General features: G+C 40.6%; 1 protein-coding gene across 1 annotated transcript in view; it reads right to left on the bottom strand.

Annotated features, from left to right (window-relative positions):
* CUNH1orf21 (chromosome unknown C1orf21 homolog) overlaps positions 1-27,114 on the bottom strand; it is a 224,657-nt gene that overhangs the window by 91,490 nt on the left and 106,053 nt on the right. The window contains exon 3 of the mRNA XM_039256614.1: positions 12,635-12,729. Coding sequence (XP_039112545.1) covers positions 12,635-12,729 — 95 coding nt within the window. The remainder of the gene's footprint in view (positions 1-12,634; positions 12,730-27,114) is intronic.

Here is a 27,114-nt window from a genome sequence, read left to right on the forward strand (position 1 = left end):
TCTAGGACTACAAAATGCTCCATCATATATATTCCCTACATGTGCACATACATTTAGAGACACATGTATCTACATGTATATGCATCTATCTATATAAACTTGTACATCCTCACTCATGCATGTGTGTTTGCCCATGTGGACACATATCTATTAATATTTCTACACGTATCCATCTGTATCTACATTAGGCTAAACAACAACTTCACACTGATGTCTCCAACTCTGACCCATTAGTACAGGGTGCTTCTAGCCACTTGCCTTGTGTGTCTACAACCTCTCAACAGTGAGAAACCTGGCTCCACCATCCAGCTATCATGACTTATCTGTAGTGTGTTTAGAACTGTTAACTCTTAGCTCCACAGTACAAAAAAGAGTATGGTGCTTATACACAGTTTTACTCATAGTCTTAACAGATTCTGTTCATTTCTGAAGTTACTTAGGTCAGCACATTCCCCCACCCGCCCCATCTTCAGTGAGGTTATTTTATTTACTTGTCACACTATCAGATCCCTCTGTCAGTCTACATTCTTCGCTGGGATCCCCTGACATGTTTGTTTAATTTTCAAACATTAAAGTTCACTCTCTTTGTTGTAGATGTCTATGCGTTCTAATGAACACAGTGTAATGTATATACCATTACAGTATCCTACAGAATGGTTTCACTACTTTGGGGCGCCTGGGTGGCTCAACTGGTTAAGCATCCAACTCTTGATTCCGGCTCAGGTCATGATCACATGGTTCATAGGTTTGAGCCGGTTGGGATTCTCTTTCTCTCTCCCTTTCTCTCTGCTCCTCCCCTGCTCACATACACTCTCTCAAAATAAATAAACTCTCTTTATTTAAATAATTTTTTTTTTAAAAAGAATAGTTTCACTACCTTAAAATATCCCCTGTGAACAGACTCCTAAATACAGAGAACACATCAGTGGTTACTAGAGGAGAGGGGATTGGGGGGAATGGGTAAAATACGTGAAGGAAATAAAGAGGTACCAATTTCCAGTTATAAAATAAATAAGTCACAGAGAAAAAAGGTACAACATGGAGAATATAGTCAATAACACTGTAATATAGTGCAGTGACATTGTATAGTGACAGACAGTCGCACCAAGTAATACACAGAATTGTAGAATCATTGTGTTGGACACCTTAAATTAATAGAATGTATGTCAAGTATACTCCCCTCCAAAAAAAAATCCAAAAAACAACTTTGTGGTTCACCTAATCAACTTTCCTTTTCCCACAAATTCTTGGAAACTACAGATCTGTTTACTGCCTACAATTTTGCCTTTTTCATAATGTCATACAGGCCAGATTCTTTCATTTAGCAACATGTACATCAGATTAACGGCTTTGCATGGTTTGGTAGCTCATTCCTTTTTATCCCTGAATGAGATTCCCATTATGTGGATGTGCCAGTCTGCTCACCCACCCATCAAAGGATATCTTGGTTGCTTCCCGTTTTTTGGTGATTATGAATAAATTACTGTCAACGTTCATGTGAAGGTTTTTGTGTGATCATAGTTTTTCTTTTCTTAAGATCTTATTTTTTTTAAGTAATCTCTACACCCAACTGTGGAGCTCGAACTCACAACCCTGAGATCAAGAGTTGCACACTCTGTCAACTGAATCAGCCAGGCGCCCTGCTCCGTTTTTCAAATCACTTGGGAAAACATCTGAGGACTGTGACTGCTGGACACATGTTAAGACTACGTTTACTTCTGTAAGAGACTTGAGTCCATCCTGTTGAGAAAAAATATATATATTTCTGTGTATACTAGCCATAAAACTGTAGCCATTCTGTGATTTATGACTGATTTTATTTATTTTTATTCATTTCTGTATTTCCCAAGAATGTATTAAAGTAATGCAGGCACACAGCACATAGGTAATCATGGAAAAGCTCATTTAAAAAGTACAATTAGATAAGAGAATAACAGGAGTAAACCAAATCCAGTTGCCATGTATCCTGGTCCACGAGACTGCCGGCTGCCAGCCAGCGGATTTTCTGATACGAGCTCACACACTGCGAGTGTGAAAGCATCACACAGACTGTGAAACATTTCACTATAATGAGATTCTCTGTTCTTTCCCTGCAGCTGGTGTTCCTTGACATTCCTTCTCAGGAGAAGTCAAGGAACCTGGCTTAGCATTTGAGAAACCCAGATTCATGTCAGAGCTGCTGGGCCTCACTTCTGGTAAGGAACCTTCTGCTTTGTTTCTGAGGCTAATCTTGACTTCATTTTCCAGTTCCAATCAACAGATTCCTATCTTGTTTCTAGTCTTAGAGCCCTCAACTGTACAAATCCATAAAGTATTAAAAAAAAGGGGGGGGGGCGTTGTCTCCAATTAAGCAAGCCCTGAAGTGGTCTAGTTATGAGAAAAAGTTGGTCTGTAAATGAATGAAAATCTATAGCATACCATCACACACTGACAGGAACAAAAAAAATGGAGTCAGCTCATTACGCTTTGGAAAATATCACTGTCATTATCAATTGTTTTAATTTTCAAAGAAGGAGGAAATTTGGCATCTCTGATCATACAGAGCACTGAGGAATTAAATTAAATTAGACTTATTATGAACACAAAGCAGACAGTTATGATGGCATCTTCATATATCTATTATAACGTTGACAGGCTAAAACAATACCTCCTCCTCCCTCCAAAGATGATGTATGAATTTTTTATGCCTGGTGATTTCTTTCCATCTTTTCTGAATGACAGGTATAGAATCCATTGTTAGAATTACTAGAAACTTTTTGTTCATTTATTTTTACTTTTATTTTTTATTTTTAAAAATGTTTTTAATGTTTATTTTTGAGACACAGAGAGAGACAGACAGACAGACAGACAGAGTGTGAGTGAGGGAGGGGCAGAGAGAGAGAGGGAGACACAAAAGCCGAAGTAGGCCCCAGGCTCTGAGCTGTCAACACAGAGCCCGACACGGGGCTCGAACTTGTGAACCGCGAGATCATGACCTGAGCCGATGTCGGACATCCAACCGATTGAGCCACCCAGGCGCCCCTCTAACAACTTTTTAAAAACAAATCACAAGGTTGGCAAATCCTGTATCTCTATTAATACCGGGGATTATATGCTCACAAATAAAGTCCACAAGAAGGGATACTTATCAAAGCCTGGACTTGGAAACATTACTGTGTCTTCTGATACTCTCACTTCCAGGGCATAAATTATTAATTGTGAATTAAGCTCCCTCACTGAGTTTGCCAACTGATGAGTGAAATTCATATGCTTTGGTATTATCTTTAGCATCACATAGGAGAGAAGGGAAATACGAACAACCTGCAGAAAAGGCATACCACTGTGTTTTTGTTCTAGATGCTCTAACAGCAGTGGTAGAGCCTTTGACGGCTCTCCTAGCAGCCCCTCAATTCCCCTCACTCCGCTGTTGTAACTGGGCCCCTTGAGTAAAATATGCCCATGTTTCACCGAGATAAATAAATCCAGTATCTAGAATGACCATGTGGACCACACAGAATCAATCTTTGAAGAAGGCTCCTTTCCATTTTCTACCTAGGTATCAGGGTACCATTCTTGGAGAAGAGGCCAAAAATCTAACTCTAAAGTGCTGTTTGTGTTGGCTATACTTCCCAAAGTTAAATGGGGAAAGTTTCAGAGGATACATGAGAAGCTATTCCTTACTGGGCAGGAGAAGGTCAAGGGTAACTATGTTCAACAACTTTCAGACAGCACCTTGCACCCAAGGAAAGCATATTTAAAAGCAATCACATTTTGCAACAATGCTGAGAAAAGGGAAGTCATTATCAACACCCTCAATCTTTAAATTAGAAAAGCAGAGGTCTGTTCTATTTATTCTGTCGTTACAAATGCTGCAAACTGGCTAAAGCACGTGGCTCTCTGTCAACCAGAAATTAATGTGACTGAAACAAAACAAAACAAAAACAAAAACAAAAAGCCCCAGCTAAAACACACCAACTAACCAAAACACTTCACAACATGCTCCATCAGCCTCTCCACCCACTCGTTATTCGTGCCACGTCTCCCTGCTTGGCTCACACCATTCTGTTGCTTGAAATCCCTTTCCCAGTCTCATCTGCCAATGAAAATTTGCTTTCATTTAAGGCCTGGCTGCAATGGGCGCTCTGTGAATCTTCTCTGATATCTCAGGAAGGGTGCCCTATTCTCTTCTGGTTCTCCCCAGTGACTTCAAGGGTTTCTACTCTCTAATACTGTGTGTATCTATCTCCTTGAGTTTCCTGAGAGTTACAAACCTCATATACTCTCAGTGCCCAGACAGTGCCTAGCTGCTAGTGAGAAGTGAGTCCACTCAAATAGGGATTTAGTTAAGAGCTATGTTGTACCTGTCCTTATCATTGTGCTCACCTGCATAAGGTCAGTTCAGTGTATTAATATGGCAAAGAGAAAAAGCCATTTGAAATAAGATTTCAGTCATGTTTTGCTCTGCCTAGCTTTTGGGATGATTATAGTAGTTGCTGTAAAACCCATCTTTGATTCATTGATTTCTGTATCTATTGAGTATATAGTTTGATGCCCTTTCTGTGTGGGAGATTGAAGGGTGCTGTGATGATGTATGCTGTGCCTTAACTGTGTTTTTACCATGGAATAGCAACTAACCTCAGGAATGCATCCAGGTGTCCTTTTAACTAGTAACAACAATAAGCACTATAATTTGCATTGGTCTTTATGTTTACAAAGCACTTTTGTGGGCATTCTTTTGTTCTCATAACATTCTGTTCCTGAATCAGGAACTGAGCTTCTGTTCAACACTTAAAACTCAGAAGGCTGATTCAACAAATCCCTCATCCTCAGAGAATTAAACTCTACTTCTGTTCTGCTCTAAAACAAATCACCACAGTGCCAGAAGAATCTGTAAGACCTTGAACGTGCCTGGCTCAAGTGGCTTGAAAAGGCTAGCTGAAAAAAGGAAGTCTTCCAAGAAAGACAGAGGTAGGATTCTTCCCTCTGATTCCTTCTATGCCACAACAAACATAACAAAGAGAATCATACTATCCAAATCCTCCATTCACAGAGGCTGATATTCCCTTAGGAAATTCAAAGGTTCAGGTGATGGACCTGCAGAAGCACAGAGGCTGATGTCAACATCATAAGCATGAGAGAAGAGGGAACCAGTGGGGGTCTCTGAGTTAGAAGCAGATGAACTTGAGGGAGGGGTCTTGTGCTAAAGTGATTGTTTCTGAAACTGTACCAGGAAGGGGTTTCTCTTGTCTAAAATCAGACACCCTCAAACCACTCTCCATCTTCACTTTTGGTTTGAGAACCCTCAGCCCTACAGCATTCCCACAAATGAGAAATTCTCTACCTCTGGTCCACATGTCCCCCCACAACCCACTCATTCCAGCCCCACCTGAGCTCCAATCCAACCCGCGCCTGGAAGGAGGGCAGGGAGGAAGAAGAGGTGCTTCAGAGCTTGACCCTCTGTCTGGAGTATCAGCTTCAATCTTGTTGGTTTATTTTACCTTACTGTCAAGAGTGCTAGGAATATTGAAAAGACTTGGGGAATTGGGACAATTCAAAGTGGTGGTCTTTTGCGTTATTTGGTTTCTAAAAATAATGACTTGACCTTCCATTTGAGGATGAGCACTCACAGATAAACAGTCATTCCTAAGATCGCCCGGAACAACTTTTAAACAGCAAAGTCCGTCTGCTATTATATTAGCTGCTCTGCAGAGTCATGGAAGTAAACATGGTTGCATTTGTGTCCCAGCTACGAATGTCTAGATCTTGGCATAACAAACACTATTAACTCAAACTTTATTCACAATGTTCATTCACATGAATTTATTTCCCATAGGTTTGCTCTAGTATCTTGAGCGATATGGTGACAGTGTTCTTGGGCACTTAGCCTTCCTACTGACCTCTAGTTCCCAATGGAATTACAGACTATTCTGCAGTGTGTTTCCAGCTGTTCATCAATACAGTGCTTTGGAGAACTCTCCCTGGCCCCTTACCGGGACTGCTTCAGCTGTGGGGCCACTTTCCAGTCCTGGCCAGCTGGAAACCACTGGTTCAAAGACAGCTCTCACTGGGTTCTGGAGCATTTCCTCTCATCAAAGTGTCTCCTAATCTCCAAGTTTTTAATTCTGCAGCTGGATGCTTTGACATTTATTGGAAATGTAATGTACTGGAGATAGATATGGAGGCTCTTGCCAGCTTGGCAAGCAGGAGGCGGATGTAGCCACACCTAAAGTTTGATTCCACTCTCCTTTCCTGCTGAAACATATTAGAACATTCTTTTTACATCGTCATTTGATTGTACTCAGGAAGTGGTGACTTAGACAAGCATGTTTTAAGTCAGTCCTCAACTCTATGGATAAAGATGAGGTCAAAAGCTCTACGAACTATGACACAGGTCATTTGATAGAGAAGAATCTTCTCACTTCTACAAAGGTATCTGGAAATAATGAATCAAAAAGCACTGTGACATTGAAAATCTAGGAAATACATATCAAAAACAAAAACAAAACATCTCTCATAATCAAACAATTTATTAACTCCTAAGGAGGATAGCTTAAGAAGGACAGATATTATGGAAAACAAGATAATGTTTTAGCAAATAGTTAAGAAGGACTTTAAAACTAAAACGGGAATGTCTCTTATTTGTCAAGACATGTACTTTAGAGAAGGAAGGGTCTGAATACTACGAAGTCTGGAGTAATTTACCTTTAAATCATTTATATGCAGAACGGTTAACCTACATAAATAAAGCTGGTTGATCCTTGAGCTTTCTTCTGCCTTTTTTTTCTGACAAAAAAAAACTGAGGATACTTAGGATAATGAGAAAATTATATAATCCCACTTACATTACAGATTCCCAGGTAGTTAAAATCAGAGTTTTTTTTTTTATTATCACTCCCCTTTTAAAAATTAATTTCAAATCACGCAAATAATGTACTCATATTTTCTTTAAAAAAAAACACTAAGTTTAAGGGTAAAAAAAATCCCCTTTTACCACCACATAACAATTCTTTCTCATCCTTCCTATATAATCCAGCTTCACTGCTGACACTAGCCAGCAATGGCATTTTCTATGCCAGAAACCAAGCCGAGTTGACAAGCATATCTTATTTAATTTTCACAACTTCCTGCTAAGGGGGGCTCATAGTACTCCCATTTTCCAGAGGACGAAACTGAGCTTCGGTGCATGTACATCCCCCATTACTCAGGTACCCACCATTAATAGTCTGAGACACATCCACCCAGGGGTTCCTATGAATCCCTATACGTCTAGGAGTATTCACTGAAAATGTAGAGTGTTGCCGTTTCATTAAAAAACCTGGAATGGTATCATACTATACATATGCATTCTACAATTTGTATGATTTCTCCATGACTGTTCATAAAGCTCTAATTCATTCTTTTCTAGCTGCCTTCTAGTATGTACGGCTATACCATTCTCCTCTGACAAGAATACAGGTTATTTTCAGTGTTTCAATAGAAATGATGCTATAAGTGAACCATCTTGTGTAAGTGGCCTCAAGCACAGGGATGGCTGTGTTGGGTGGATACCAAGATGTGGAAGTGCTGGGTCATGGGTGTGTATGTTTAATTTTAACAGATAAACTACACTATCCTCCAAGATGTCTGCCACTAGTATGTGAATACAGATTTTCCTCCACCTATGCCAAAAATCTGATATTATCAAACTTCAAATTTTTGCCAGTCTAAGGAATCATATTTTAGTTTGCATTTCCCTGATTAAAAGTTATATTAGGCAATATCATCTGGACTGTAATTAAATGGTGAAGTGAGTTGAAGCAGGGCAACATAAAAATGTATATATACATTAAGCATATGAGTCTTATTTTAAAATACATGGATGTTCATTTCCTCTCACATCTTCTGACATAGGAACATGGCTTCTCCCTTAAGTAAGGAACCATGGACTGAGGGTCCACATGTACTTCCTGTACTAACCACACCTTCCTAATGCACATCCAAGATTCTCTCATTTGATTTCTTAACTGAACTGGGAATGTAAAGACCTTGTGAAATAATGTGAGTGCAGAATTGAATTTAATTTAACAGCAAGCTTTTTATGAATGTGACTTCATCAAGACTTTCTAAAGCACTGGCTTTAATTTTCAATAAAACAGCTCTCTTTCCACACTTGTGTTTCCATGGTTTACATATTACTTAACTCAATTACATAATTACAATGACATTCAACCAGTATAAACAGGTTTGGGAAACCTGGCTCTTGGAAAACATGATGAACTGAGAGAGCACAAGCACAGAGGTGTTCCAGACCGTAGTCCTTGAGCCATCCAGGTGAGCACGCCATGGGCTGCAGTCAGTATCTTTCAGAGAGGGATTCGGGAGTCTTCTAATGTGGGGAGTTGGATAAGACAGTATCCACTGTACCAGTGAGTGGAACATCTTTTCATACACTTATTGCCCAGTATCTTCTACCGTAAGCCCTGTGTTTATTTCATTTCATTTACCTGTTTTTTTTTTCTCATGGATTATCTTTTTCTGAATTATTTACAAGCGTTCTTTATAAATCTCAGACATTAATTAATCTTTTGCCTTTAATAGGTCATAAATATTTTCTCCCGGGCTGTTGACTATCCATTAATTTTTTTTTGTAGTTATACTGTTTTACAGGGAGCATTTAATTTTGATCTAATGAAAGAAACTACTTTCCTTTCTTCTTAGCTTTTGCTTTCTAGGTCTTGTTTAAGAAAGCCTCCCTTTGCTAAGAACCTAAACATATTTTTCTATGTTTCTTCTAATACTTCATTAAGTTTGTTATTATCAAGCTCCAGATGAAGAACTCAAAGTTCAGACGTTTTAGATGTTTGACCAAAATTATAAAGCTAGAAACAATGAAGGTAGGATCTATCTGATCTATACAGATACAGCCAAAGCAGCAACTTCACATCACCTTCCTGAAGAAGGAATTACATCGTGAAAGAAGTAAAATGGACTAAATGGATGTCCAATGATGCTGAAAATTGGGATAAATGCACATCTTTGTATTGGGAATATAGAAATGGTTGACACAGAAATGATTCATCAACACCCGCCAGAAACCAGCACAATTTCCTCCACCCAAGGAAACTGCAGCCAAAGTGCCCGAGCAGGCAACCTTTTTGGTTAGGTCCATTGTCTCTCGCAAAAGCTGTTACAAATGATCTCCAGCCTGGGCTCCCCGCACCAATCCATGTTACACCTACAGCTGCCGCATAAACTTTCCTGATTCATAATCTCAGTCTGCCAATCTCTTGCTGGAAAACCTTCAAAGGCTCCCTATGATCCACTGAATTAATTTCAGACCTCTCAGCAGGACATCAAGACTCCATCTAATACCCCATTTACATTTTGATCGTAATTTCCTGCTGCTGTCCTACTGACACCTTCTCTTCTTCTCTCCCACTCCCCAAACAGGATCACATGCTTATTAAATACACCTTGCATTTTCCAACTCTGTCACTTCTGCCTGGGACAGCCTTCCTCATTCTATCCTTCAAGATCCACTGCAAGCACCAGCTCTTTTGTGAAGTAGGTCCTGACACCCCAGCCAGACAAGGTCTCTGCCTCCTTTGATATTGGCAGCACTTGGTATTGCCTTCTAGGAATCAGTCTTGCTTGCTTGCTTGATTTATGTCTTTAATCCTGTTTTATTTATAGTCAGTTGGTATCTACCTTGTATACTACCATATAATCACCTTAAGGTAAGGTCAGTGGTTTCTTTACTGTGTGCTTTTCTGCAGAGTCTAGTGCAGAGCCTTGTACCTAGAGGCGATCAATAAAATATTTGTTGGAACTGAACTGTTCTCTCAACTTTACTGTAACCTCTTTGAGGACAGCGACTTTAAATATTATTGTGTCTCTCGATACAAATAAGGGCCTTGTAGGTAATAAGTGGTCGCAATATATTTCTTCAAATAACTTCACAGTTTCCAAGCAAGATTTTTCAAAATACATGCAATACTGGCATTAACCTAAAGTATTCATTTAGAAATCTCTCACCAAGTAACAAAAGAAAAAGGAAAGAAACTCTGACCCTAACATTCTTTCCTTCTGTTTTACATGATAATGCCTAGCTCTCACCAGGTCTTCTCATGTGCCAGGAACTGCACTCCCAGCCTTACAATGACCAGGAGCAGCTGGTGTAGCACCATGAGGCACTGCCTTTTTCTCCACTTGACAGGCAGGAGGTTCAGGGACGTGAAGTAACTTGACCCCATGGTGAGCAAGTGGTGGAGTTGAGATCTGAACCCAGACAGTTTCTGCCTCCAGAGCCAACGGTCGTCACCATCATGCTACACTATCTGGGCTGAGTTTGCTGAGCCCCTTAATTTTAATTAAAACTTTGAGTAAAAAAAAAAAAATCTTTAAAAATACTAAAAACAAGAACTTCTTGTTTTTAGATTAGATTTAGATTCTTGTCTTTTAGATTATTTTAATGGATGGAGAAATAAAGAATTGTTAAACCTATTTCATCCACCCCGATATAAGCAAGCTTCAAATTTAGGAGGCTCTTTGTTTTCTCAAAGAACATGTATGGTCCATACTCTATTATGTATCTCAAAGGATGGAGTAGGTGACAAAGATAATATACTACCAGTTAATTGAAAAATCACTTAATTTTGGAAAGCAGTCTAGAAATGTCAGAATCAAAGATAACCATTTACTCTCCATTCTCCATGCGGGTCTTTATAAGCTTAAAAACTCCTCTTGGTGGTCTGGGCTCTGGCTGGCAGAAAAGGGGTGTGGGATTGTCACAGATAGTCTACAAGTGACAAAAAAAAAAAAAAAAGCAACCAGAAATTTCTCTCTTTTGGAATTTCAATTCAGTCTGCACAGCAAAGCACTAGCACCAATTCTGGCCAAGTACTGGAAAAGAATATACTAGGCACCAAGGAGCTGAGAGACTAGGAAATCAGAAAGAAGGAAGAAGTTGTTTTGGCTTTCAAGAGGAGGGATCGGTGAGGAAATCACATGTTGTAAGACACTCTGTTTCCCTTAGGAGTTCAGAGGCACGAGCATGTGCAGCAGGGGTAGACTCTAGTGTTAGATCCAAGGACCAGCCAGGCTGGTCACCAGGGCTCTTCAGCCTTCAGGGGAAACATTAAAGACGAGATATATAATTCAACCTGGAATTCCGTGAAGCAAGGACAAAGTCTGATTTTCAGCAAAATTAAGTCAAAAAATGACTCCTGATGCTTCAACTATTAAGGTCTTCTATTTATCTACTCAAAGTTAGAAAAAATTCACATAAAGTCTGATCACAGTAACTTCCATGCTTAGTCATAGTTCCTGTTTTCTGGATTTAAGTGTTAATGTTAAAACATACCATAGGTATGATGAATCTCTGTGACTTAAGCAATACCTTAAAAATCCAAATCCTGTTTATGAAGAAAAATTTTATTACAGAATATTTTCACTTTTTAAAAATGATCTAGGGGCACCTGGGTGGCTCAGTCGGTTAAGCATCTGACTTCAGCTCAGGTCATTATCTCACGGTTCATGGGTTCGAGCCCTGTATTAGGCTCTGTGCTGACAGCTAGCTTAGGGCCTGGAGCCTGTTTCAGATTCTGTGTCTCCCCTTCTCTCTGACCGTCCCCTGCTCACGCTGTCTCTCTCAGAAAAAAAAAACATTAAAAATGACCTAAAATATTCAGTTGTTGGCAACTTTAGTATTTCAAGTTGTAGTTCAGATGTTCAGAAAAGAACAGAGGACGAAGAATTAGCCCATTGTGTTCATTAGCGTATCATGGAAAACGACAGCCTGAGACACTCATACACAGTGGCCAACTCCCTCTGCTGTAGCCAAAATCAAAAAAACAAAAACAAAGCACATAATGGAAAAAAAAATTGAAGTCAAGCAAAAACATTATATGACGTTTCCAGCTTCTTAAAAATACATCCACTCAAACATGAGAAATACAGCAAATAATTAATCCCAAAAGAAAATAAAAAAACAATTCTGCTCTAACACAATGGAATAATTGCATATCCTTAACAGTCTGTAACCTCTTTTAAGAAATCAGCTAATATGGCACTTGACTAATTGTTTTTATAGAGATGGAATATGAAGGTATAATATGTATACAGATTCATATGAAAGAAGGAGGCTCCTAATTTTGTTTCAGATCATTACAAGTCTCACATTAACTCAAAAGCCCAACACTGTGAATGTGACGTGCTGACTATTTTGATAGAGACCTATCTTAAAAGCACATCAATTTCCTCTCAAAGGCAACTTTATGAACAACACTCCATGTCCAGAGTCATGAAGCCTAGCTGTTCATTCTGACCGGGTCAGAGCTAAAGAGGTGGAGAAAAAGAAAAAAGTATATATATTGGTCCTCACTCCATAAATCTCAATCTGACTTCCTGCTTTTTCCTTTAAATTTAACCATTTCAAGACACTACTAATTTTGCTATATTTCCCCTGGAGTATTCTCTATCAAGATTAAAGAGGGGGTTAATCAGAAACAAACAGGATACAGGAGCGATGGCGCCACTTCCAGGCAAGCTATAAATAGCGATGGCATTTTCAAGAAATCTTGTGCCGGCATGTAAGTTACCATTTAAACATGCAGTGCAGATTTTATTACAACGGTGTCACCAAAATCCATTGTTATAGGAGAAATGTAATTCTTACCAAGTTTTCTTGGTTCCTGGCTGCTATTTTCTGCTCCTCTTCTGCCCCATTTTTCATGTATTTGACCTCTTCCACCGGTTTGATTCTATACTCATCTGAGCACCAAAAAAAGAAAAGACATTTTATAACTTTTTCACAATGGTTAAAAAAAAAAAGTGTCAGTGAGAAAAGCCCCCAATAGCATAATTTGTTAGAGCCTTTTCCCTGCAGCCTTTATATTTGGTACATTTAAAACAATCTGGAAGACACCTAACCAGCCTCTTTTTATGAGGTGCTCTCCTCTGCCCATTGGGAAGAGCTCAGAGCCATGAAGGCAGCTAATGAACGTGGCATTGCCTGGTCCTTCACAGTGAGCCAATGGCAGCAGAGGAAATAGGTTACTGCATCTCCAATGACCATCTGGAATCTGTACACACCAGGGCATACCACATAATGGTCTACAGGAAGATTTTTCCCCATGAGAACATCAGTTCAAACTGCCTGTGGCAGCAACTTTCAGCAGTATATTCACACCTTAATTTCTCTCTTTTGGAAAAACAAAGCATTGTTTAAGACTAAAGAGTTTAATTGATCAACAAATAGATACAAACACTAGGGAACTGAGACTTTCCTATTGGTGATCCCTGTATTAAACGTGGAGCATCTGCAATGACTTCACATGCTACACACACATACACACACACACACACACTTTGATTTCTCCATAAAGTCACATTCATATAGAGCTACACTATCCAATGGGCCTAATAGAAGTCTGGAGAGGTAGTGGGCCTCTAGATAAAGGGATCTAGACTTCTCAACAGTTAGGGAGGGAGTACAATAAACCTCAATCTTAATATGTATTACAGGACAAACTCTAGATGACATGCAGCTAATGGTCTTCTCCAGGGCAAGTGGTAATGATGATGACGTTTTCATCAGATTCCTGTCAACAGGAAATGACTGGAGCACCCTAAGGTCCAAATAGGTGTGACTTCGAGTCATCCCATTTGTCGGAAAAAAAATCACAGAAACTGTGTAAGTGGAAAATTACACCAATCAACAAGCCAATGATTCCTTAGCATGTGGCACAGAATAATATCTCGGATGGTCCCTCTGAAAGACAGGTGTTTGTCTCTAAGTCTGTATTCCAGCTCACGAAGTTTTAATACATTTTCTTATTGCTTATGATCAATCTGATACAATGACTGTCTTCGTATATAATTTTCTCCCTTATTATCTATAGTACCATTTTCCATCTAGTTTCAGGTTTCCTCATACTACCCCTTCTCATACTACCTCCAAGGATGTTTGCTAAAGTAACATTTTCCCAAGTAATTATACTGTTCAAATGTTTTTCAAAATTATCATCCTTATGAAGGTAGTACATTTGCATGTGTCTGAATAAAGATTCCATGTTCATGGATGAGCCAATTATTTTTTCCACCTGACAATTCAAGGTAGCTATTAATTCTGCTTAATTCTAAAAAAAAAAAAATGAGAAAGATCGGTGTGACATTACAGTAATGAAGCCTTCCAGAATATCAAGTCCTAATGGATTAATAAGTTAATCAGTGGACTCTGACCCACAATCACCACACAGAAGAACTTCACATTCCATCTTGATATTAAAAGAAAAAAATGAAAGTAAATTAACAAAATAGACACATTTAATTAAGGATTACTTACTAAGAAGTTAGAAAATCACTTGGTTAATTAACAAAAAAAAAAAAAAAGACATTAATTACTTATGCCTCCAATACAATTACCCAGAGATAAAAATAAAGGTTAAAGAGTAAAAGAGACGAAACTCCTTAACTTCAGTTTGGGATGTTAATATTCATAAACCGTGGTTCATCTGGATAAATACTAACAATTTAACTGAACTAAATTGTGATCTTTTAAAAAAGTTTTTTTTAATGTTTATTTGTTTTTGAGAGAGAGAGAAAGAGAGAGGGAGGGAGGGGCAGAGAGAGAGGGGAACAGATAATCCAAATCCAAATCCACAGCCGGCTCCGTATTGACAGCAGAGAGCCCTACGTGGGGCTCGAACTCACAAACCGTGAGATCATGACCTGAGCTGAGGTCTGATGCTTAACCAACTGAGCCACCCAGGTGCCCCCTAAATTGTGATCTTAATTACTTACGGTGAACCTCTAATTATTTATATATAAATTACATATACACACACACGTATTTTTTTAACATACTTTTGGTGGATTTCTATGACTTTGTCTGTAGGACCTTAACTTTCAGGTGACACAATGAAAGAAGCACAACATTTGAGGACCTAAGCAGAACCTTCTGAAAGATGGTACTTTGCCCACCTCACAGCAAAGAGTCTGTTGCAGAGAAGACCTGCCCTTGCCTATTCCCTCCTCCCCAGCCGCCAAGCCGCCACAGCCCACCATCCACAATTGCTGAGCAGTCTAGCAATATTCAGTCTTCATTTGCTTTTTATCCCTCCAGGGAATGCAACGGAATAGAAAGCAGTAGACAAACTATTAATATTTTCCTAATATTTTTCTTCAATAAAATGGGAAAGCCGCTGGCTACATGACTTTCAAAGCAGCATTATCCCCAGCATAAGCTTTTTTTAAACACCAAGGCAGAATCAGCACCAATTCAGAAAGAGGATAGGTTTTAGTGTATCATTAAAACCACAGCCGGCCAGCCAATGGTGGATACGACTGGATACAAAGAAAGAAAAAACAAAGAGCCAGGACAACAAAGCCAGACCTGTCATCATTACTTACACAACACACTGCATAAAATCCGTTGTGGTATAAAACAAAAAAGCCAGCGAGACCTTTAGCTAAACCACAATTTGTACAAAGCAAATACTTAAAAATGGTTTGTTAAATTTCTCAAAGGCTGGTGCTGGGCATGAAGATGTCCATCTGGAAACAGACAACTCATCAACAAATGTGTCACACATTTCCATGCTGATGCCGCTGTCAGGAGCAGCACTGGCCAACAAGCCTCTGTGCAGACGAATGGAGTATTTCAGGTTCTGACAGTGAAACAGCCAAACAAAAATCCAGTTTTCCCTTTGTTTAAGGCACCAGAGAATCAATGTGGGATTCTGGGTCCCCTTAATCAAGCCCCACCCTGGAGGCAATTAGCACAGCCACCGGTATGAGCCAGAGAATCCTGGCAGCAAAACAATGTGCCAACTTGATTAAGAGGAGGGAAAAGTAGGACCATCTTCCTCTGGCTCCCTTGCACCTGTTCACAATTTTTCTTTTCTTCCTGTTGATCTTGTCAGGTGGCCTGTTAAAATGCACGTCAGGAACAGTAGGCTGACGCCGCGTTCGGAACCTGCTCCCCCTTCTCTCTATGTAAACAGTCGCAAGCTGCGCTAGTCAAAATAGATCTGGGGTAAAAGCAATGCGTTGGTGATATTTTTAGTATTTTATTCCCCAGATTACATCAGAGAGGGGCTTTTTTTCATGGCAGCACCATCATTAAGACACACAGTTGCTCACCAAGTCTCTGGGCTTCACTTTTGATGTACAGTGTATCATATAAAGATGTATATAATATTACAGTTTTTAGAGTTAGGAAGGGATAGGTCGGCTGGACTTGCTTTAGGCAGTATAGACTCACTCCATTTTCTGGATTCTGTCAATTCTTCCATTATCAACAACTCACTGGCCCTACCCCAGTTCTCCCAAGCTTTGCTATAAGGTTACCTTTACAACCAATAACACTGGCTTTAAAATGAGACAGTTACATGGAGAGAAGTGCTGGGGAGTGAGCTTATAATGCCAGAATTATAAAAAAAAAAAAAAAAAGTTACGTTTTCATAAATGGATACATTAGATGGGGAGGGAAGAAAGGCAGAACGCCATATATGCTACTCTCTCTGGTCAGAAGGGATCTTACAGTTTGCTAAAATGGTGAAATTTGCATCTACTTTCATACCTTCTCACCCAGTCTTGGTTTGATCAATGACACATATGTGATAACAAAATTTTTTTCCTACGACTGTTCCAATTTCATAAATTCTGTGCTAATGTCCTCATATCAAAGATGTCCAACATCTGGGCATTTTAACTGAATGCTCTGAATGGTCTCTTCACCCAGAATCTGTGTAAAGATTCTCTGGTAGACTATTATTATATGCTCAGGAAAATACGAGAGCTTGGGAAAGGCATTACAAGAAGTATTTATAAACATAAAGCAATGAAAGAGAAAAAACTATTCTACCTTTCAGCATATATTCATTCCCCTTGGGTTCCTCCAGTTGAACATCCTGTCTCCCAAACTAGCTAAATTTGAGCCTTAAAATCCCGGTACAACTTCAAATTTTTGCCTAGGATCTCTATTTCCCTACTTGGTAAGATATTTTTAGGAGATAAATATTCAGGGGCGCCTGGGTGGCTTAGTCGGTTAAGCGTCCGACTTTCGCTTAGGTCATGATCTCGCGGTTCATGGGTTCGAGCCCCGCATCGGGCTCTGTGCTGACTGCCAGCTCAGAGCCTGGAGCCTGTTTCAGTCTGTGACTCCCTCTCTCTCTGACCCTCCCCTTCTCATGCTGTCTATCTCTCTCCTAGAAATAAAAAATTAAAAAAAAAAAAAGTGTTATTCATAGGTAACTGTCCATAATAGATCAAGTGAAAGTGCAAGAGAAAGAGGGATGTGGAATGGAGAAGTAATACAGAAGCTGATATTCATGAAACACTTGCTAAGGGCTAACCACTTTNTTTCAGTCTGTGACTCCCTCTCTCTCTGACCCTCCTCTGCTCACGCTGTCTCTCTCTCTCTCCTAGAAATAAATAAAACATTAAAAAAAAAAAAGGAGATAAATATTCATAATGGTTAAAAGCTTCATTAGCTTCCAGGGCTTGAATGCCTAGCCATATGACCTTGGGCAAGTTATTTATTCCTTCTAGGTCTTCATTTCTTCTTTGGTAAAATGGGGATACTTACAGTACCTAATCTCACACAGAGTCACATGAATTAATACATGAAAATAGTGCCTAGCCCATAGTAAACACTCAATAAATGTTAGCTGCTGCTTTAGAAAACTCTGCTGGTTCTGAAGGTAATACTATTGCTAATGTATGAAATCTATCAAGGTATAAAAAGAAAAAGCATAATATAAACATTGGTAATTAACCAAAAATTGTGGCTTAACTATGTTAACAAATGAGGAGAGGAAGTAAGAAGGGGATTTATCATCCATAACAAACCTTACTACTTTTTTTTTAGCCATGTGATATATTACTTTAGTCAAAATACCAATTAGAGTACCATATTACTTTAGTTAAAATAATTTTAAAAGAATAATAACGTTTACGACTGGGAAAAGAAAAGCAATCATTATTTAAGTGAAACCAGGAGTACAATAAAATAATGCTCCTCTATCTTCCTTTAAATCCTCACTCAATAATTGCCTTTGCAACAGCCTCAGCATAGCCTACCTTGAGGGACATGAGTGAACAAGAAAGATTCCAATTCAGAACAGGCAAAATGATTGTTATAGAGCAAGAGCAGTAGAGGCAGCTCTAAAAAACATCCTTTTCTGATAGGACAAAGAGGCAGGACTCTCTCAAACTACAAACCACAGAAGGATAGATGGGTTAACTGCATTGGGAAAGTGTGGCTTCCCACTTTGAGGGGCTCCACCTCATCAGCTATTCCTGCTTCCACTGATTTTCATTCAACAAACAGCATTTACTATGTGCTGTGTGCCAAGCCTTGGTCTTTCTCCGGGGGTCATCAGCTGCAGTCCGTTATGTGGACCATGTGCCTGTGTTGTTACTCAAAGTATCTGGCACACAGCAGGTGTTTAATAAAACTTTCTCAAAAAAAAAAAAAAAAAGAGAGAAAATAAAAACAAAGAGCTGACTTTAATTCATAAATGAATAAATGTTTCCCTGAATCAGCAAGTGCTTTACTCCTGTTTTATTTTTTTAATTTTTTTAAATGTTTTATTTCTAGGAGAGAGAGAGAGAGACAGCATGAGCAGGGGAGGGTCAGAGAGAGAGGGAGTCACAGACTCTGAAACAGGCTCCAGGCTCTGAGCTGGCAGTCAACACAGAGCCCGACGCGGGGCTCGAACCCACGAACTGTGAGATCATGACCTAAGCGAAAGTCGGACGCTTAACCGACTAAGCCACCCATGCGCCCCAAATAACTCACTTTTTAAGCCGGCGCGAGGCCGGGCGGTATCGGTACTCTCCANAGTCAGCACAGAGCCCGACGTGGGGCTCGAACCCACGAACCGCAAGATCATGACCTAAGCAAAAGTCGGACGCTTAACCGACTAAGCCACCCAGGCACCCCTGCTTTAGTCCTGTTTATCTCAGGGGTCCATTTTTTTCCTGCTAGATTCTCCAAGGAAGAAAAAGGATCTCTAAACGGGAAAAAAAAATCCTATTCTTTGCAATTTTTTTGCATACAAATGCTCTTTCAAGTCCATCTTTGGTCTATGGATGTCTTCATTGTGGCGTTGTTAGCTGAACTATACAGGCACACCTCAGAGATGGTGCAGGTTCAGTTCTACATCACCTAATAGAGCGAATACTGCAATAAAGTGAGTCAAAGACATGTTTTGGCTTCCCTCAACATTTGGGATTATGTTTACATATACTGCAGTCTGTTAAGTGTGCAATAGCATTATGCCGAAAAAATCCAGTGTACATACCTTAATTTAAAACTAACTTTAACTGTAACATTTTCTGCTAAGCCCAATGGAGTTCAGTGGATATTGAATTGTTTGGATATCAGAAGTGATTTAGGAATAATAATTTTAGATCATTTGCCAAAACAGCAATCCATGTATTTCCTACAGTTTGACTTCTAGTACACTAATGTAAAGAAACTGGGCCCGAAAGATTATAGGTGAGATCCGTATTCAGGTGGAGATCAAAGAAGCGAAAAGAACTGTGGACTGTCTGACAGTGACAAATGTGGACTGAACCAAAGTTCTTTTTTGAAGATTATGATTCTGACTTGGAGGCACTATGGTGATTGGCAGAGGAAGGAATTTCATGGAAAATTCCTTAAATAAAAAAGTACTGACTTTACACAATAAGAAATAAGACTAAAAGTACTTTATTGGTAAAAAATGCTAACCATCATCTGAGCTTTTAGTGGGTTGTGATTTTTTTTTACTAGTGGAGGGTCTTGCCTTGATGTTGATATCGGCTGACTAATCAGGGTGATGAACACCGGTGTGTCTGTGGCAGTTTCTTAAAATAAGACAGCAATGAAGACTGTCACACCAGTGAAATCTTTCCTTCATGAACAATTTTTCTGTAGCATGAGATACTGTTTCATGGCATTTGCCCACAGGAGAACTTCTTTCAAAACTGGAGTCAATCCTCTCCAACCATCCATCTATCCTTTGTTGTCATTGTTAACAGCCTCCAGGGCATCTTCACCAGGAGGAGATCCCACCTCAAGAAACCACTTTCCTTTGCTCTTCCATGAGAAGCAGCGCTTTATCAGCTCAAATTTGATCATGAGGTTGTCACTATTTGGTCCCACCTTCAGGCTCCACTTCTAATTCTCATTCTCTTACTGTTTCCACCAAATCGGCAAGTATTTCCTCCACCTAAGTCCTGAAGTCCTCCAAGCCATCCATGAGAGTTGGCATCACTTCTTCCAAACTCCTGTTCATGTTGATATTTGGACCTTTTCCCGTGAATCACAAATGTTCTTAATGGCATTCAGGATGGAGAATCCTTTCCAGAAGGTTTTCAACTTACTTTTTCCAGATCCATCAGAGAAGTCACCAATGGCAGCTACTGCCATACAAAATGTATTCCTTAATAATAAGACTTCAAGGTCAAAATTATTCCTTGATCCACAGGCTGCAGAATGGAAACTGGTGTTAGCTGGTGTAAAAACACCACTAATCTGAATTTATCTCTCCATTAGAACTCCCAGGTGGGCAGGCATATTGCTAGTGAGTGGTTATATTGTGGGGGAAATAATTTTTTTTTTCTCAGCAGATCTCAACAATGGGCTTAAAATATCCAGTAAACTACACTGTAAACAGATGTGCTATCATCCAAGATTTGTTGTTCCACCTCTAGAGCATGGGCTGAGTATATTTAGCACAATTCTTAAGAGCTGAGGATTTCTGGAATGGGAAATGGGCACTGGCTTCAACCTCAAGCCACCAGCTACATGAGCCCCTCAGAAGAGATTCAGTCTGTCCTTTGAAGCTTTGAAGCCAGGCATTGACTTCTCTCTGGCAATGAAAGTTCTAGATGGCGTCTAGAAAGTTTTTGTTGGCATCTCGAAGGTTGTCACATCTCTACTGGAAGTCTGTTTTTTAGTGTAGGCACTCATAAATTCTCCAGCTAGACCTTCTGGATAACTTGCTACATACAGCTTCTACATCTGCACTTGTGACTTCATCTTGCACTTTGTTATAGAGACGGCTTCTTTCCTTAACCCTCATGAACTAGTTCCTGCTAGCCTCCAACTTTTCTTCTGTAGCTTCCTCACCTCTCAGCCTTCACAGAACTGAAGAGAATTAGGGCCTTACTCTGGATCAGGTTTTGGCCTAAGGGAAGGTTGTGGCTGATCTGATCCTCTACGCAAACCACTGAAGCTTCCTCCATATGGGCAATAAGTCTGCTTCACTTTCTTTTCATTTGTGTGTTCACTGAGGTAGCACTTTTAATTTACTTCAAGAGCTTTTCCTTCGCACTCACAATGTGGCTATTAGGCACAAGAGGCCTAGCTTTTGATGTGCTTTCCTCTCTAAACTTAAACATTTCTAGCTTTTGATTTTAAAGTGAGAGATGTGTGACTCTTCCTTCCACTTGAACAATATCCAATGTTAGATATCCACTGTCCTCATTTTAATATTGGGTCTCAGAGGCTAGGGAGACCTGAGGAGAGGGAGAGAGATGGTGGAAGGTCTGAGGAGAGGGAGAGAGATGGATGAACGGCCAGTCAATGAAGCAGTCAGAGTACACACAACATTTGTCAATTAAGTCACCATCGTATATGGCTGTGGCCAGTGGTGCCCCAAACACTTAGAATAGTAACATCAAAGATCACTGATCACAGATCATTACACAAGTATAATATTCATGAAAGGTTTGAAATTTTGCAAGAATTACCAAAATGTGACACTGAGACATGAAGTGCACAAATGCTGTCAGAAAAATGGTGCCGACAGACTTGTTCGATACAGGGTTGCCACAAACCTTTGACTTAAAAAAGAAAAAATGCAGTATCTGCAAAGTGCCATAAAGAAAGCACAATAAAACCAAGTATGCCTGTGTATCACTGGGCTATGCTTTTGAACTGATCTCACTTCTCCTATCATCCTCATCTTGAAATACATTTTGTGATTCTTATTTTTGCAGGAACAGGTCGGTGCCTGATCAGTTAGACTGAAGAGAATTTTGTTATGGAGACATGAAGGAACAGAGAAGAGTGAGAGCTTTGATGACTATCTAACCCTGGTTCACCTTCTAAACCCTCAGCTGGAAAGCTTGTGCTGACTACATCTGAGAACCCGCTATGTGCTGGGTTCTGTGACAAGCAATGAAGGTGGTTATGGAGGTAGCCGGGAACCAGGGCCCAAGGAAAACCGGCTGTCTTGAGGGCAAGACTCATGCCCCCAGCACCCCTCTGCTATCTGGAGCACATTCCTTGGCACACACAGACTGACCACATTCCACTCAGCCACTGCTCACCAGGGCTGATTCCAAATCTGGAACAATCTCAGGCAAAGCAGAGACTTGGTTGAAGGAGCTCCTATACCATTCTCAATCTCTCTGAGTCAGGCAGTCCCTTAGCGATAATTACCATATCCTCACTTGTAGAAAGTGATTTTGCCCTTTCTATATAATAGTTATTATTAAGCAATTTCTAGGGTAATTACAAACTGCCCATTCTAAATGTTTTGAACATTTCATAACAGGGCTTTGCTACATTTAATATAAAACACTATTAGTTCTTTTCAGAATATGTCGCAAATCAACCTAATAAAGGAAAAGTAATTTCAAATTAAGTTTGACACATTAAGTTCTAATGAACTAAAAACAGAAGTTGTTCAAAACTAACAAGCAAGAAAATTACATTTCAGACTTTATATCTGTGGAAATTAGATGTGGAATGTCTGGCCCCTGGGTTTCGACTGGGAGAAGTATGAAGACTGATGTATTTGCACATATCCCCCTTTATCTTATCTCAGAATCCCCAAATGTTAATGTCATGAAGACAGCAGTTCTCATATGCCTATTGCATCCTTTTTCTCTAGTGAAACTTAATGCTTGTTTGTATTTGAAAACCAGAGATAAAGGCTTTGGGGGTGCTTTAGTCTTGCTTCTGTGGAGTTAAACTCATTTCAGGACCCCCTCATTCATAAAAGGTTCTATCCTTTCCAGAAATATGCAATGAACTGAAGGGCACAAGGGGTACTTAATTTTTATTTTAGTTTGATGTTTCAGAATTTACCAATGACACTGAGTGTTTTTTCCATGTCTTGATATCATTCATTGGTACTTCTGTCTATGTGAAGTATCTCTTCATAGGCTCTACCTTTTCTTTTTTGTTGTTTCAATATGTATGTATATAGGTAGGTAGGTAGGCAGGCAGGTATTTTCAGAGAGAGAGAGACAGAGGCAGAGAGACAGACAGAGAGACAGAAGGAAGAGAGAGAATCCCAAGCAGGCTCTGCACTGTCAGCAAGGAGACTGATGTAGGACCCTACACCACAAACCATGAAATCATGACCTGAGCTGAAATCTAGAGTCAGACACTTCACCAACTGAGCCATCCCTGCCCGTTTGTTCTTATTGGAAGCTGCAGCATTTCTTTTGCTGACTGCTATGAACTCTCTGTAAATTACATCAATGTATGGACATGTTTCTGGCCCAAAAAGGTCTGGGCAAAAACATGTCCTGATTTTATTTCAGTCATAAGAAAGTGGAAGGAACTAGCTGCTTTCTGTCTTTGAGTCAAATGCTGCTTTTCTGTGCTTCTTTCCTTCTTCGCTTCAGCAGCATTTACCAGGCACCTACCATGTGCCAGAGAATGTAGCATTCAGGCCTGGGGTTCTGTCTAGGAGGAGGAAGCAGTCCCTTCTGTGAAGGAGCTCATAGTCTCCTCTGGGGGTGTGGGTGAGGAAGGATACAAGAAAATAAGGGAGTGGAGCATACAGTGTCTACAGCTATGAGAAGCACATGCATGGGATAGCTGTGATAACAAAAAAAGAAGGGACCCCCTAAGTAAAGTTGGGGAGAGCTTTGCAGGAGGTGATAGATCTCGTGGGAGTCTTGAGGAGCACTAGTGTGTATGGGAAGGACTCACAGGCAGTGGGCTAGTGAGTTCAAAGACCAGAGAGAATATGGAAAACTGGAACTACAAGTAATTCAATATGGCCAACACGCAGAATTCGAGCGGGGCACAGAGATGTAAAGAGAAGAGGCTGATAGACCCGGTCCAGGAAGACCTGATATGCAAGTCTCACTGAAGAGTCAGGCTCTATTCTGATTTGATGTGGGCTCCCTCACCAGTGTGCAAGCACAGAAGCCACCATTTAGGCCAACTGTGTGTCCTTTGGACTGTCCATAACCATCTCTTCTGAAAAGACCCCAACCACCTCAATCCAAGGCTTTCTGCTTCTCTCTGAAAGAAGGTGCAGCAAAGGAAGAATGAATGTACATCTAGGATGGACCAGTCAGTTGAGGAAGGTTAGGAAGAACACATGAATAAGACAGGGAAGGAGCCACAGAGAGAATTCACAGAAAGTCTCAAGAGGGTGGAATCTTTATCCTGGATTCAGCTGCTGGGGTGCTGCTGGGGCGCTGGGGGTATAGAGCTTAAGATGCAACATCTGCCAGCACCTGTTTCCTGCCACCCCCAACAGGTACGCCTTCAACTGAGAATGGAGGAGTACTGCAACATTAAGACTAAAGAGTGGTTAAAATGGGGGTGTACAATCTCTCCCAGGGGCAAAGGACAATGCAACTGAATCTGACGCTAGCTCCTTCCCCTTTGACAGGACAACAGTAGATCCCTGGACAACAGATCACTCCAGATGGAGCACTGGCTTCAAAGTCCTTTCTATTCTAGACCTGCCTTCGTGACTTTCCAGCTGTGCGCCACGGAAACGGGGTACCTCTCGGGGTGAACTACGTGTGGTGAGACATGTGCGTGGGGCACTCATGGTCTCTGGGCATTCTTAGGTCATGTCCATGTCTTTGAGAGGACAAGATGAGAGGCACCCACAGCTGCAAGGATGTGAGGGTGATAAAGCCTCTCTCGCTATAGCACATTTAATAATTAATGCTCGACCTGCGGGCCCCATTCCCAAATCATTTAATCATTCCAGAGGCCAGACAACCCATTTCCTTCATTCATTTGGGCTTCATTATTCAGTGACCAGAGAACTATTATCAAGTCATCAAGGGCCCCTGGACATTCATCTTCTGACAAGCTCTAACAAAAGACACACAACCAGATCCGAATCCAGCCTGGATTCCTTTATGAATGTACGCGCACACCAAGGCTTTCATACGGGGGGGGGGGGGGGGGGGGAGGGGGGGGGGGTTCATGTCTACACCATACAGTAAGAATTTCCAGTCAAGAAACAGAATGAGTGGTTGAGGAAGATTTCAGAGCTGCTTTTGGAGAAGGAGGGCACTCATGGTTGTTCTGACAGCAATTTGCAAAGTTTCTCAAGAACCCTGCTCTGACTCTTCTGTGAAGTTGGTTTTCCACCCACCACTGAACCACTGGGACTCTTGAAAAAGTTGGAGGCTGGCTAATTACTTTCTGCATTTCTTAGTGGGCCTCCTGTTAGCCTAGATAAGCATTCGTGATACAAGCCTGCCCGGTCATCTGTTCTCTCTCCTGCTTTGATTTAATCCTCATGTCAGCTCCACCAGGCAGGCATTATACCCCCTTTTCCACAGATGCAGAGATTAGTCTCTGATTGGCTGGTCAAGTGGTAACTATGGTTCAAATTCAGGTTGGTCTGAGTCGGGGCCAGGTTCTTAACCACCAAGTCAGTTGTTGTTGTTTAAATATTTTTTATACTTGAGATAGAGAGTGAGCAAGTGACCACGAACTTGGGGAAGAAGGGCAGAGAGAGAGAGAGAGAGAGAATCCCAAGAAAGTTCCATGCTCAGCATGGAGCCTAACACGGGGATTGATCCCACAACTGAGAATTCAAAACCTCAGCTAAAATCACAATCAGATGCCTAACAGACTAAGCCACCCAGCGCCCTTGTTTTATTTTTTTTAAACCATAGAACACAGTAAATAATTACTTTGGGAGATGATATAGGCATGGCGTATGAATGGATTCCGAAAGAATTTGGATGTATTTGTAAATCACAGAGATATGAATAAAAGCTATACAGGCATCTAACCTACATGGAAAGTAACATCAAGGAAACTCCTAGACCTTCCCTTGTCAAGTCTCTGGGAGCCTTTATCCGTGGAAAACAGCATCCTGTGCTAAGTTCATCTAGCTGTACCACCTAGTGAGTGGTGGGACTGGGGCCAGCCTTGAACCCAGGTGGTCTGACTCAGACCCCATGCTCTTATTCAAGTTTCCCTCAAATAAAGTAAATTTCTGATAAAAAAAAAAAAGAAAAAGAAAAAAGAAATTCTTTTTGTACACAGAACTATTAACATGTTTTCACATGTATCCCCTCCCCTTGAATGGAAGGCACTCTTAAGATAAACCTTTTCAAGTCAGGCATTAAAAAATGTAAATAAAACAAGACCTGAAATAACACAGACAGTAATATTCTTTTTAGGCTAAACTAAAAGGCAGTAACAAATATCTCTGAAGACATACTAACAGAGTGGCCAACATGCCCTCCTTTGCATACGGAGTTGATAAAATTCCACTGTTCTTAAAAGGGCCTGAAATGTGAGTTGTTTTTCTAGGACTGGCAGTAAATTTCTGCCCAATCATATGGAGTTAGTTCCTCAGGACGTCCAAGATCAAAGGTCGTGAATTTGCAGGATGGCTCTTCAGGAAGAGGAATCTCACTGACCATTCCAGAAACTCTCCCTCATTCAGGGTGGCTGCCACCCAGCCATCCCAAACGCTGGAGAATTTGTTTAACGGGTGTGTGTGTGTGTGTGCGTGTGTGTGTGTGTGTGTGCATGTGTGTGTTTAAGGAAGTAGTACATTTTAATGTCCAGTGGACTTAATTCCTTTAATTGGGCTCTGACTTCAGGGGATTTCTGTTAAGATTCTCTGATAATAACCAGCACAGAGAACAGTGTTGACCCTCGAGCCTCCCAGCATCCGGGTCGATGAGCCAGACGGGTGGTGTGCTTTCGTGCTGCGGTCTGGTGGAGGGGCGGGGAGGTCAGTGTGGGAGCCACAGCTCTCCGGAAAGGGGAGGGTTAACAAGAGAAGAATACTCAAGGCCAGGCACAGAAAACCTCAGGTGAGCTCAGCTGGAGGGGAAAGTTTTGTGCAAGAAGAAAGAGAAAGAAGGAGATTTCTGAGGTGGTAAAAGAAAAAGTCACCTGAGGGGCGCCTGGGTGGCTCA

This window comes from Hyaena hyaena, unplaced genomic scaffold (genome assembly GCF_003009895.1).
Source record: "Hyaena hyaena isolate Hyena2069 unplaced genomic scaffold, ASM300989v1 scaffold_580, whole genome shotgun sequence".
In the NCBI taxonomy this organism is placed as follows: Eukaryota; Metazoa; Chordata; class Mammalia; order Carnivora; family Hyaenidae; genus Hyaena; species Hyaena hyaena.